Source organism: Pundamilia nyererei, unplaced genomic scaffold (assembly GCF_000239375.1).
Source record: "Pundamilia nyererei isolate P.nyererei 1_Seehausen unplaced genomic scaffold, PunNye1.0 scaffold00094, whole genome shotgun sequence".
Classification (NCBI taxonomy): domain Eukaryota; kingdom Metazoa; phylum Chordata; class Actinopteri; order Cichliformes; family Cichlidae; genus Pundamilia; species Pundamilia nyererei.
This window is the reverse complement of record NW_005187495.1, coordinates 2,015,635-2,029,434: the sequence shown is the minus strand read 5'-3', so window position 1 is coordinate 2,029,434 and position 13,800 is coordinate 2,015,635. Positions and strand designations below refer to the sequence as shown.

Sequence of the window (13,800 nt, the reverse complement as noted above, 5' to 3'; positions counted from 1 at the left end):
CTTTGTTTGGTGTTTCATTATGCTATCAAATATTGTGTTATTAGCGGCGTTCTCGTTTTATTTAATTCATTGCAGCTCCCCTGCTGATGTCTTTGATGGTGTATCCATTCACATTTCTCTTATTGAAATGTCTGCAGGAACCTAGAATACAGGTTAATGAAGTGCTACACTCCTTTAATGTTCCAGCACCAATCTGCACCACCTTTTTACAGACAGACAATACCATTCCTCTCAGTTTGAAGCTTTATTTCTCTTCAACAACCTCACACCACATATCTCGTCCTGTTTTTGGCCCGATTCTTTTGCTAAAGAATAGAGGTACGAGTGCTGGATAATAAGCATAGACTATGTACAAAAGCTGATTGTTGCCAACATGTTGGCATCCATTGGTGTTTGTTCTGCTGATTTAAAGCCTTTAGTTTTGCGTTTTTGGCTGTCACCATCCCGTTAGCTTTGAAACAAGTTTCAAATGGGTGCTAATTGTGACTTCCAAAAAGCAGGCTTACATGATTAAGCCCGATCGCTAAATGATTTTTAAAGAAATACTGATGTTATGATACCTCTTTGATATTCATTTCTTTCACACACACAAAACATAAAGAGGTCTTCCTAACTGTTCTTATGTATAGTATTTACTCATTTATGCTCAAACCTGTGCCGAGTCTCCACTGGTGGACGAACTAAGCCTTGTTTTCTAACCCCTGTTTTGGTACCGTTCTCTGAAAAGGCTCATTTTTCAGGTACAGTTGGTCATTTTAACTTGTGACTCTTTTTCTGAGCCTGCTTAAACTGGACTTTTGAAGAATTGCAGTACTTTCAAACTGGCTTTATTTTTCAGCTTAAATTGCTGCTGGAGATTAACACAGATTTACCAGCTCTTGCTCTAGTCAACAGACTGGCTTTAACCTTGGTCAGATATGACCAGTAGGGGCGGGTTTTAATAATCGATTCATCGATTAAAATCGATTCTGGCTTGGATAACGTGATATCGATTCATTAAAATCTTGAATCGATTTTTTTATATAAATGTATTTTGTCCAAAATTCCAGAATCTCAGGTGAAACGTCACAAACTTTTGACAACCACCAAACATTTAAAACGGTAAATGAGAGCAGGAACACGGCTTCTGCACAAAGACGTAAACACAAAGCACTACCCGCAGATCAGAATCAGTGAGATGTCGCCTTTCTCACCCGACGGCACGAACACGGTCGGGGCTGAAAGCCAACAGCTCGCTGATTCTGATGTTTCGGCGGGTCCGCGCTTTGTGTTTACGCCCTTTTTGCGCTGATTCGAAAGCTGTTAGTTTTATCTCTCTCCAAACAATATTGACCGAACCAGCAGCAAAAGAAGATCCAAACTAAGCTTCACATAAACATCGTCATGGACTCCCTCTGACTTTTGCTGTTTTGCTTCCACTACGATAAAATCACACTTCATGCACAGCTCTCGCTCTCTTTCTCTCTCAGTACTTCAAGAACAGTTTCCCGTCTATCCCCAAAATCTGTTTTCTGCATTATTCGCTTGCTTGTTACGCACAAGACTACCGTTATTTACAGCGCTGCTGGCTGATGGTTTTATTTCCTTTTATTTACTTCCGAAAAGAAAACCTAATTTCTGCCGTTCAATAGGCTTCTGAACAAATTTAAACTTTTTAAAGTTATACAAAATGCAAAACGCCGTGTCTCTAATAAAACCGCTGTAACTTCAGAGGTAATGTTCATGTGTTGATTAATGGTTTTCTTTTGTTTTTGATGTACTGCAGAATATTTTTATAAAATCCCAGGCCAGGAAAATCACCTTCATGTTTTTCTGTGTTTTATCTTCAGCTACTTTGACACAAAGGCATCTGCTGTGATGCTCACACCTTTGATAAAGTCTTGCGATTTTCAGCTTCCTTCTTATAGATACAAAAATATGTAAATGTACTGATCTGAATTATAATATTTCTGACTGTCTGAGGGAAAATTTCCCAGATTCAAATCGAATTGAATCAAATGGTGGATCGAATCGATTCAGGACCTTGTGAATCGGAATCGAATCGATTCTAGAAATGAGTGACGATACCCAGCCCTAATGACCAGTATCTTCTGAAGGCTAACATTAATGTTAACAAACTTCAGACAGATGTTGATCTTTATCTGATTTAGTGGCGCTGACCTCTTGTTGTACAGGAGCCGCACATTTTAACATGCCAAATATAAACACAGTGTGACTCACACACCTTCAAGTTGAGCTCATTTAGACATCATCATTGTTCATTTGGAGTTACGCTTATGTCCATTTAATAAATGTATTAACTCTTCTGTTAGTTGCTCTAGTCTCTCTTGAAGGAAATATATTCTCCCTTTTCCCTTTGTTTACTTTCTGGATGGAAACTTTATGCAGCACTTTGTCCTGTACAGATAACTTTTTTCTTTCTTTCTTTTTTTTATCTTTGTGACAATAACTGTGTGCATCAGCTGGAGATTGGAGCTGTGTCTCCTGGTTAGAAAGATTATTGCCTTAAAGCTGTCGAGTGTTATTATATTATTTTACATTGCTCAACTGCCAGTTTTAGTGATCTAAATTTTCCTTTGAAAATCAAACGCTGCGTTGTCTCGACTCCATCCTGACAGGCTGGTTATATCCGAATCGATGGCAGCGTACCGTCATCAGAGCGAATCCAGTTGGTCCACAGATTCCAGAGTGACCCAGAAACCCGAGTGGCCATCCTCAGCATCCAGGCAGCTGGACAGGTACTTGCATACTTATCCAGCAGGCTATGCAGGCTATGCTTGATCATAATAAAGGAAATAAAACACCCTGCAGTCAATTGGAAAATCAGCTAAATAGACTCAATTTTGCATATTAGAGGTAATTATGGTTTGTACTGGTTGCTGTGAATCCTAATATCATAGAGAAATGAATGGTGGAAACGTGTTCTAGTCTTAATAATAAACTCATTGACCTCAATTATTCTGAGTGACCAACAGAAATGTTATGCATTCCAATCAAAAGAAGTGGGTGCTTGAAGCACTTACGTATCAATTAGCTGATAATATTCTGCTATTAAAAAGAATTTCAACAAATTAAATTTCATTCAATCGGACTGGATTGTTCCATTTTTGAGGTGGTTGTACTGGGTACTCTGAAACAGATATGTAGCGTGTGTGTTTGTGTGTGTCCTCTCCAGGGTTTGACCTTCACCGCTGCCAGCCACGTGGTGTTTGCCGAGCTCTACTGGAACCCCGGTCACGTCAAGCAGGCTGAAGATCGTGCCCACCGCATTGGGCAGACGTCCTCCGTCAACGTGCATTATCTCATTGCCAAGGGCACCTTCGACACCGTCATGTGGTCCATGCTCAACAGGAAGGTACTGTGGGTGACATTATGGCAGCAAAGTTGGAGAAATTTATGCAAAGCTGCTTATGATTTCACTGGTCATATTAAATTTGAATGATAAATCACCCTTACTGCTCTTGTACTGATTAGGCTCTTCAGTGTTTTTAATGGAGGCAATACTAACATTTGCATATTGCTACGCAATAAGTTTTAAGAGTAATCCAGAAGTTTCTCTTCCTGGACAGGATGTTTCTGTCTCCAAATTACGATTACACATCATGGCTTCCAAACTGATCATCACAAGCGAAGTTGTGAATAAATTTAAATGATTTCTGATCTGAAAAATATTTACTTACCACGTTTTCGGTGACCAGTTGTTACAGTTTTGCCTTTGTGCACAACCGTAATAGATTTAAGACCTCACGCAAGTAGGTTTGTCAACATAGGACAACAGTGGTGAGTGATCGCAGGATCTTTTCCATGGTTAAAGGGAAAACTCCTTTACGACATCCAACCAAGAGAAAACCCTTTTTCCTTAAACTGTTCACTTGAGTTTCTTATTGTTTTATTTAAAATGTATTCTTGTGGTGTAAAGAAGCAAAACTGTAAAAACAACAAAAAAATGTGTCACTGTTCATAAATTTGTGGACCTAAGTGTGAAGTGAAGGTACAACATAAGGTTCCTTGTGTTTCAGGAAAAGGTGACTGGCAGCACTCTAAATGGAAGAAAGGAATATCTGAAGGCCGACGAGGGCGACAAGGACAAATGGGAGTTCCTCAACTTTGCCAACGCGTGGACGCCAAGTGAGATGGTGCTGCCGCTGGAGGGAAGCACAGGAAATGCCAAAACCGACGTCTTCTTTACTCATGTGAGTCAGCAGGAAATCTTCAACAGACATCTATTTCTTTCTCTCTTTAAATTAGCTCTGACATGCCGAGCCATCGAGTATAAAGCCACAGGAGCTTTCATAATAAATGAGTCTAATTTCATATAAAGTCATCACACTTACTGTTTGGTTTGTTCCTCATTTCTCTATGCCACCACTGGCTCTGTAGCTCCATAGCAAAGCATAATGTGATGTATGAGAAAAGAAAGTTGCTTTTTCTTGTTGCCATCATAAATAAATCTGCACGAGGACCTTGGGAGCTCGAGAGCTGTGGTCCGGGTGGCGATAACTAAATCGCTGCGTAAGGAGTTCTTGTTGCGGCATTGTCATTTGAAACTGAGTGTAGAAAGCTGTTAAACTTTGTGTGTAGTCAGAAGAATTGGACGAATGCGTCCTGGGCGCAGATTTTCATGTTTACTGTGATTATTGTACGAATGTAAAAGAAAACAAAAGCATGCACACAGACGTGGAAACGTTTCACACTACTGATCAGCCACAACATTGAAACCACACTTTGAATATTGTGTAGGCTTTCACTGCCACACGAACTCTGAGCTGTTAAAGTGCAGACTCCTGGAGACCTTTGACCTTTGTCCTCTGGAGCCCAGACATTAAGCAGCAGATCCTTAAAGTCCTGCATGTTGCGAGATGGGGACATCCTCACAGAGACATCCACCACATTCAGATCTAGGCCAAGTCAGCACCTTGAACTCTTTGTCAAGGTCCTGAAAAGTGTTTGTAGTGCGACAAGGTCCGTAATCCTTCTGAAATAGGCCACGGCCACCGGGGAATCCCGCTGCAACAAATCCAGCTACGCTCACGCCTAGTCAAGTAGTGTGTGGGGTGTAAAGGTTGTATCCCTAAAAAAGTTCAAATTCATTTAATTTTTCAGTCAGAGGCTGAACAAGTTTACCATTTAAGGCCATTTCATACTGGAATATCTTGCAAACATGAACCAGTAAGTCCAGAGAGGAGGTTCTTTTGTTATCTGCCGCTGACACTTTCTGTCTCAGTTTCACATCAGAAACCCTTCCTCTTCTTTTTCTTCTTTTATTGTGAAACATTCGGAGGAACAGTCTGTGGAAAAATCCCATTATGAGCAGATATTTGCTGCTCTTTGTTGTTCATTTGTAAGGTAGTCCGCTCATCACCAGCAATTATGTCCTTAGCTGTTAGCGCTGCACTCCTCTCTGACTGTTGGCGACTAAAATCTGCTCCAGTTGGTGGAAACAGGGTGTTGTGTCACATCTTAGAATGTTTCAATTTCACTTGTCGGTGGTTTTAATGTCGCAGCCAAATTGGTAAAATGTGTAACGCTTGTTTTTTTTAAGAAGAGACACATGGTACTGTTAGGATCATTATTTAATGACTGTGATGACTCGAGACGAAAAATGAAGACACTTTATAGTGTGATGGATTTATGAATTATGAAAAACTGAAAGAGCTGCACAAAATTTGTGATCAACATTAGAACATTTTGTATTTGTAGCATTGTATTTATACATTACTGATGTGTAAAGAATTAAATGGGGTTTCTGATCATCGTTGCGTGTGTTACCATGGTGTTGCTGTATGCAAATGACTGCCTTTGATGGTGAAAACAAAAGGAGGATTTGATTCAGGGATGCTTTGTCACTTTACAGGTGGATTGAAAATTGGGTGCTACAGAGACAAAAACCGACTTGAGCTTGTATTTTTATTCATTATTTATTTTATATTTTTTGCTTTAGTTTGAGAAAGAAAAGCAGCACGACATCCGTTCCTTCTTCTCCCCGCAAGCTGGCAAGACGAAGAGGAAGAGAACAGAAGATGAAGAAAGTCCCTCCATCTCCTCAGAGACGGCTGCCACGCCAGCTGGCATCCGGGTATACTTAGAAAACAGCGAGGAGGGGAACGAGGAGTCATGCTCCCAAACCTCCAAAACGCCCGATCGGGATTTCTCGCCCCAGCTGAAAAGGCTGCGAACACCGCAGCCCAACCGGAGCCCCACGTCTCGATTTGGGGGGAAGCGGAGGTCGTCTGCTGGGGGGATCAGCGCAGGCAGACCTGCCAGCGCGGTCTCCCTAATGTCTCAGCCGTCTGAGCCTGATCCTGCATCCGTGTGGAATTGCGGGGCCTGCACCTACTCCAACAGCAGCCTGTTGCCGTACTGCGAGATGTGTGAGTGCCCGCGCTCTACCTCTGCTGTCAGCTCAGGTAAGAGTAAGGAACAAATAATATCCAATTATCCGATCCCCCCCCCCTCCTCTCACCCATCCCACCCCCAACCTGCTGTTTGCGTCTGCCTGTGTGGCCCTCTTCTTCTTCTTCTCCATCTTTCTCTTTATTTTGCTGTTGTTTATTTTTGGTTTTAATTAAATTCACAAACCTGATTGCAAATCAAACTGAATTTTATTAAGGAAACGCACGCGCTTCCATCATCTCATGTCTAAAATGAAGCACCTGAAGCTGAAATCCATTCATTGCTTTATTTTCCTTCCTGTCAATATCAATCGTGGCAGTCTGTTGACATAATACTTTTGAACAGCATTACAGATTTCACCAGATGGAGATGCGAGATAGCAAAGGATGGAGGCAGACTTCCCAGAGTCTGAAATAGCACTGCTCAGAGAATATTGTCTGTCTCCCTCTCCTCTCTCTCTCTGCAGATGACAAGGACACAGTATAATTCTCACCTGTCAAGCTGAGAGAGAGAGCGAACAGGCGCCTACTATTGCTGCAAACGTCTCACACAAAGTTGGGAAAAGTTGAGCTGGCTCGAGCTGATATCTCTGACAGCCTATGATTGTATCTTGCAAAGAAGAGGGGAGGGAAGTCGTTATGACCTGGCAGACTGCAGGTCCATGCTCTTTAGATGTCTGAGATGCATCAAATCAGTTTGAGAGATGATTTAAAAAAAAATAAAATCCCCAAACTTGAATGTAGTTCACAGCTGTAATGTTTAGGTAACATGAGTTTAATACTTTTAGTACTCCACTGGCTGAATAAAGCCTTATATGAGCATGAGCTAAAGATAAGTCATTAGTCAAAAAAAAACCTAGTTTACGGCAGGTTAAGGTAGCATTTACCGATTGCTTTATAAAGACAGACTGCACTGCCTGATCACACACTTTATTTGATGCACTTAGAGGAGGCGTATTACTCTTCTCCTTATTTGATGCCACATATATCCTGTTAAATAATGAGGTCAGACTCTGTGCAAACTAATCCCAGTTATACACTTTTTTTCTACTCTTGGATCTATATGATGCCCAAGAGGGTGAACATCCCTAATATGGTCGTTGCAGGCACACAGCCAAGAGCAGCGAGTCAAAAGGAGCAGGTTTAAGGCGAACCAACACAGAGTATCAATGAAAAAAGATTATTTTGATCTATCAATCATGAAAAGCTACTGTAGTCCAAGAATAAAACTGAGAAGTTAAAAATGAGCACAGCAGGTCAATTTTAATCAATTCATGTTTTTAACTATGGTACTTCAGAAAATTATTAAAATGTTTAAAACAGAGCAAAATGCACACTGATGAATGACACAGTTTAATCTCAGTGTCAGAGTAGTTATGTATCCAGACGAGTCATAAAAAAGTAATTCCACATGAGCATAACCTCTGGCCTTCCAGACTGCCAGCTCGATGAGGTAGCAGAGTACAATACTGTCAAATAAAGCCTTTCAGGCTTGATGTTGAAATCTAAATTATTAGTTGGAGAACAGTAATTATAAAGAGCACATCTACCATGAAAAGCCTTTTTGCTCCAGTGAGGGTGTTTGCTTTTATTCACCTTCACTCTGAAAACATTTGAGAATTTGGGGAAGAAGAAAAGAGGTGGGGGGGGACACACTTGTTGGCGCTTTTACCAAAAGACAGGTGATGATTGATGTTAGTCTCGTGTTCGTGCGCTAAATATGGAGCTGGAGTCGGTTGGCTTTGAGAACAGCTAAGCTAGATGTTTCACTAAGTTTAAAAGTACCGTTAACCTTGTAATGCCTAAACCGTAAAATAATTGCAAAAAAATTAACATCTTTGAAACTGCAGTGTTTATTGAGATACTCTTGGCGTTACAGGGTTAACAGGATTTGTTAAATACGATGTGTCGCATATTCAATCTATGCCTTTTCCAGGTTTTACATTTTGGAACCATGGCGGACAAAGAAAGTCCCAGGAGGACACCATAGATTGTTTATGATAAGACACAGCCTCTGAAAAAGGCCAGAGCTCACCATACTCTCTAATGGCCAGCAGGGGGCGACTCCTCTGGTTACAAAATGAAATCTGATTGTATGGAAGGCTATGGCAAAATGATGCTACTTCTCACCTGCTTTATGACCTCAGTCAAATCATTCCACAGGTTTTGTTTTATTTTTTGCTGTATTTTGTGAATTATGGACCCACTGCAGGTAAAATAGATAATGAAGGTGAGTATGAGTTGGGGCGTGGCTACACAGTCCCCTGTTTTCAAACATATTCCTGCTACACCCTGTCCTTGCTCCAAGAGAATGAAAGCCAAAATACCAAAGTCGAAGTTTTCAAACAAATGGCAACATTGTTGTCCATCTTTTACCTACAGTCTATTATGGGTGATAACATTTGGCTGACTGATAAACTTTAGAAACACGCTTCCCGTAGATTACGTTCTACATAAATCTAAGGTTACCTAACTAGTTTAGCATCCTTTAGGACTCTGTAAAATGTTGACATCGATATAGTCCTAACACTATAGCCCTGCGTGTGTTTAAAGAAAAAGGTTGACACTGCATTAATGACTCTGAAGTCTCTGTATTATAATATAAGCGCTATAGTGAGTGCAAGCACACAGTAAATATTGGCTGAAGGTCTGTTTGCGGCTCGGTCCATTGGAAGTGAAGCCGGTGCACTTAAAACAGACACAGAACAAACAAGCAGTACCTCAGCTTTTGAGCAGCATAAAAACACCCACCCACACATTTTTCTTTTTTAACAAAATTCAGCCCCCATTTCATGCTCAGCTGCAGCAGATGCTTGATAACTATTCAGCAATCACACTCTCTTCTTTGTCACAAGCGCCACTCTGCATTCACAGCAGCAGGCCGTGTCAGCTTGCTAGACAGGGAATTTAACAACCTGCTAAATTTGTAAATGACAGACTGCGCGGAAAAATAACAACTGTATTTATGAAGATATCTCTCAACTTGGCACTGCAATCCACAGCTCGTGGAAATGTAAGAAAATAATCAGGCCGAAGCCTGTAGTGTGACATGAGAAATGCTATCTCTTCAAGAGCAACAATTTTTCACAATGACTATAAAGAAAGCCAGGACGCTCTGAATCACAGAATACTGACACATGATACAAGGACGTCAGGGCTTTGTATTTAAAGTAAAGGCAAAGATGTATCCGAGGCATTTGGCTTCCGCTCTGTATTTTCACAGAATGGCAAAAATGCAACAAGCCAGCAGCTGTAGAGGAAGAGCAGCGAGCAAACAGAAGGGATATTGGTCTGTTTTACCGTGAGGCGTTTGGACCAGAATAAAATGTACTGGAAAGTAACAGAAGGAGATGCATGAAGTAAGAAGGAATAAGATTTCAAGGGTTTTTTCTTTTGTTCAGTGGAAAGTATTGATGCTAGATGTGGGAAGCAGGAGAAACGGGAGCTTAAAACCTGGCTATCACTCTTTGCAGAGCCCTGTGTTTCTTTAGCTGTCGTGGTTACATCTGTCAATTCTTATATTCTAGCACATCACGCTGCAGTGGCAGATTTACTGCCGAAAATGGGAAAGTTTGTCACTTTTAAGTTTCACAACCAAAATAATCAGTGTCACTATAGATTTTAAAGGGTACATTTAATGGTAGATTTTCAGCTCTAGATTCTCATTCCCGGGCTCATCTAGACTCGTTTTGCATAATTGACAGTTTAAAAGAATCCCTTTTTATATCAACTTTATATCAACTCAGTGCAACTTCTTTGTTCTTCTGTTTTAAAAGTCGTTTCAGGTGCTCTCTCTTTAAGCCCTCCCTTCCTAGAAGCCTACTTTATGAATGACTAACTTCCAAAAGCTTGCCAAAGGGCAGCACATAGTGATTATGAGCTGTACCGGCTGTACTTCTTAGGTGTGCTGTGCCTGTAACTTAAAACAAATCAATTCAATTCAGTCTTATTTATATACCACCAAATCACAACCACAGGCCTGTTATATTGTGAGGAAAAGACCCCTTAAGTAATACAGAGAACCCCCAACAATCAAACAACACACTCTGAGCAAGCACTTGGCAACAGTGGGAAGGAAAAACTGTCTTTTAACAAGAAGAAACCTCTGGCAGAACCAGGCTCAGTGGCCCCTGTGGAGGTCTCCCTGTAAGGAGTGGATATCCAGACTTCCAGTTCCCTCCAACTTCTTACAAATCCAGCTAAATTTTAAAAAGACAAGGTAATTAAAAGCTAAAATTTTGTCTAATGTTAACCCATTGTTTCATCAAATGTTGGAGTCCATCTTTTCCTGTCCACATGGAGTCTTGTGCGAAACTCAGGTGCTCAAATTTGATTGGTTAGTAGTACTTTGACTACAATAGAATACAAAGAAATAGCAGAAAGCTTCTACTTTCAGTATTCTACATATTCATACATGGAGCCCATTTTTAGTTGCTCTAGTTTAAAGCCGGCGTTTTTTGCTAAAAGAGTACTTTTTCATTTAGCCCCTTATGAGCTCTAGCTAGCAAGTGTTCGGTAATTAACACCCCCAGCTCAATTGTTGACAGGCTAAATATGTGAGAAAATTATATATTTGCCTGTTTAGCTTGCAGCTAAAACAAAACAAAGTCTTACAAATTGACAAGACCCTGGTGAGGAAGACGGATACATCACTCTTTCCAACACATATAATAGTCCTATATACACCAAGCATTTAAGCCTGTGGTGCCAGGTAGCTTATGATAAAAGCTTAGTCAGTTTTGCTTTGTCTTCCTCTCCTCCAGCCAATCACCGCTGATGGCAGCGCCCATTCTTCCTGTTAAAAGGGAGTTTTTCCTTCCCACTGTTGCCAAGTGCTTGCTAATAGGGGGTTGTGTGATTGCTGGGTTTTTCTCTGTAGTATTGTAGGGTCTTTACCTTAAAATATTAATTGCTTTAAGGTGACTGTTGTTGTAATTTGGTGCTGTATGAATAAAATTACATTTATTAGAATTTATTTGATTTAAAAGCAGTTAGATTAGCACCTAACGTTTGTGTTTTTTATGTTTATGTATGTTTTGGTGATGTTGAAGTTGGTATTTGGCTTTTTTAATCCATTAAATTCTGTCTGACAGAGACGGGAATTTACCTAATTCCAGGTGCTAAACAATAACATGTCATATTAATTGCATACAAATTGAATCGCTGTAGTGCTGTATCGTCAGTAATCCAGTCCTGGTTTTAATCAAACTGTCAGGGATTATTACCTCCTCCTTGTGACAGGGTTTATGTCTCCGGTGGGTTCGTCTGTATCGTCTCCTATAGCTGTTTTGGCACCAGGAAACAACCAGGCAGCTTCTGTTGAACTATTTTCAAGGTGAATTAGTAGACTTCCTGTGCTTGCAGCTTTTTTTTTTTAGACCTAGAGCGTGGGCATGGTTCAGTCCTTCAGCTCTTTCACTGGTAGACCAGCAATTTGTCTCTCAGCACCTACTGTGAGAGATGTACACAGGGAGAGGGCAATTTGGTTATCTCCTGGCTCTCTGTACCTCTCAGCTAGCACTCAAACCATGTGCTGATTTTTTTATTTATTTATTTATTTTTATATCAAATTACAGAATTTAACAACAAAGTCCAGCTAAGTCTTTAACTGCCTGATATTGTACAGCATGTGAACCAGCTACTTTCTTTTTGTTTGATGGGTCTTCTGTGACTGGCTGCAGTTTTTTCCGAGCCCTGCCAACTGAAGGAATTCAAAGCATTTCCTGTTTTTATTTAACTACATCTGTTAGCTCACATGCCAGAACACATGCTTTTGGAATCCTTTTGCATGGCATTTTAGATTTGAGACTCGATGTTGGAACCTTATCAAACCACTACAGACATAATGGGCTCCTGATGGGCGGGGAGAATAAGGGGGATTGACTGGTAAAGTGGAGGCACAGCCCTGCAGGATTTTCCCGTTAACATCTTCTTCGGCAGGGACAGCTTAACAGAAATTGAGCCGTCTCTCTGCGGTCTTACTCGGCTTGTTAGTGAAGAGGGGCAGCGCTGGGGCCAGGAGCCCAGAGACTCAGATGGCATTTGAGGAAACCGACTAGAGGATGGCCTTTTGAAGAAACAAGCCACAGAGACGCAAGATCACTAATTAGCCCTCTGCATCCTCAAGACTCACAACTTAGTGTCTTCTTACATTTCGCACCTCAAGTTTGACAAATATTGTGAAGAGATGTGATTAAAGTTTAACTAAGAAAAGTAAGAAATTGCATGACACTTTTTTTTTAAGAAGTTCTGTTCTGACCGTGACATTTACATTTGACTAAAAATGATAACGGTCTTTTCTTTAAGCAGCTAATCCATCTGTTAATTCTACTTTCCTAATAAACAGCAGCACAGAAAGTACCATTTAAAATAACGTGAAGTCTGCGAATGACGACATAATCCCTGCATTCATTAACATTTTTGTGGCTCAGATTTCTGCTTGACCTTCACAGAATTACAACATTCTGCATGAATGGAAATCGCTTGAATGGTTTAAGAGCGGAGCTGCAAAACAAGTTTGATAGGCGGACTTCAAGCTGACTTTAAAGCGAGATCTGCCGTTGGCATTCAGCCATTATCAGCTGTTTGAACACTGCTCACTGCACCCCGGCTGGTGCGCGCCACAGATGCAGTAATCGCTGACAATTATTTTGTTTAGGTTTGATTGCACATGATGCAGGCAAGCAATTAACAAAACAATGTGACACGAACGTAATTTGCTCTCTCAGCAAAACGATATTGGCTGTTTGGATCCAGTAGCTGGTGAAAGGAGGCTGGCAGGTGTTCATCTGTAAGTTCCTGCATCACAGCTGATGGGCTGCAGAGCAACAAAGACTTCAAGTATCCCAGATAGTGCTTACTTCCTGTAAATGGTCATTGTATATCAAGCAACTACTCAGAATAGGAAGATACAAATAAGACATACACTTGAATATATTTGCTTATGTGCACTTAAAATTCATCACCTTGATTAAATATCTACTACTTAAAGGGGGCTTATTGTGCGTTTTTTTTCTCTCCCTACTCTTGGATTTATAGACATCGACTTTATTTAATTCACTTGTTACAGCTACGCAAGAGAGGAAAGAAAATGTATATGTATGTACAAGTGCAGTGATAATGATACACATGTATTATTATTAATTAGTAGTATTATGTCACTAATAGCAGACATGCCTTTTGTGGTCATTTCGAGTACACAGGTCCAGCTGTGAGCACACAAGCCCCGCCCAGCTGCTGTTCTTCCTCCCTACAGAGGATGAACTAAGACGCTGCACCATTCCCATTCTAAGATAAAAAAGGATTACTTTGGATTTCACTTTAATCTCATGAGGGCAAAAGAATAAAAGTCAGGGAGGTCCAAATATTCAGTTTTTTCTTCTGTGTATTTTCATGTCTGTATCATCAG

At 40.6% G+C, this 13,800-nt stretch overlaps 1 protein-coding gene across 6 annotated transcripts in view; it reads left to right on the top strand.

Moving 5' to 3' along the window:
• Positions 1–13,800, top strand: part of zranb3 (zinc finger, RAN-binding domain containing 3) — a 120,103-nt gene that overhangs the window by 50,707 nt on the left and 55,596 nt on the right. For all 6 annotated transcript variants that reach the window (XM_005739865.1, XM_005739863.1, XM_013912602.1 and 3 more), the window contains exons 10-13: positions 2,619–2,738; positions 3,176–3,355; positions 4,020–4,193; positions 5,942–6,407. In XM_005739865.1, coding sequence (XP_005739922.1) covers positions 2,619–2,738; positions 3,176–3,355; positions 4,020–4,193; positions 5,942–6,407 — 940 coding nt within the window. The remainder of the gene's footprint in view (positions 1–2,618; positions 2,739–3,175; positions 3,356–4,019; positions 4,194–5,941; positions 6,408–13,800) is intronic.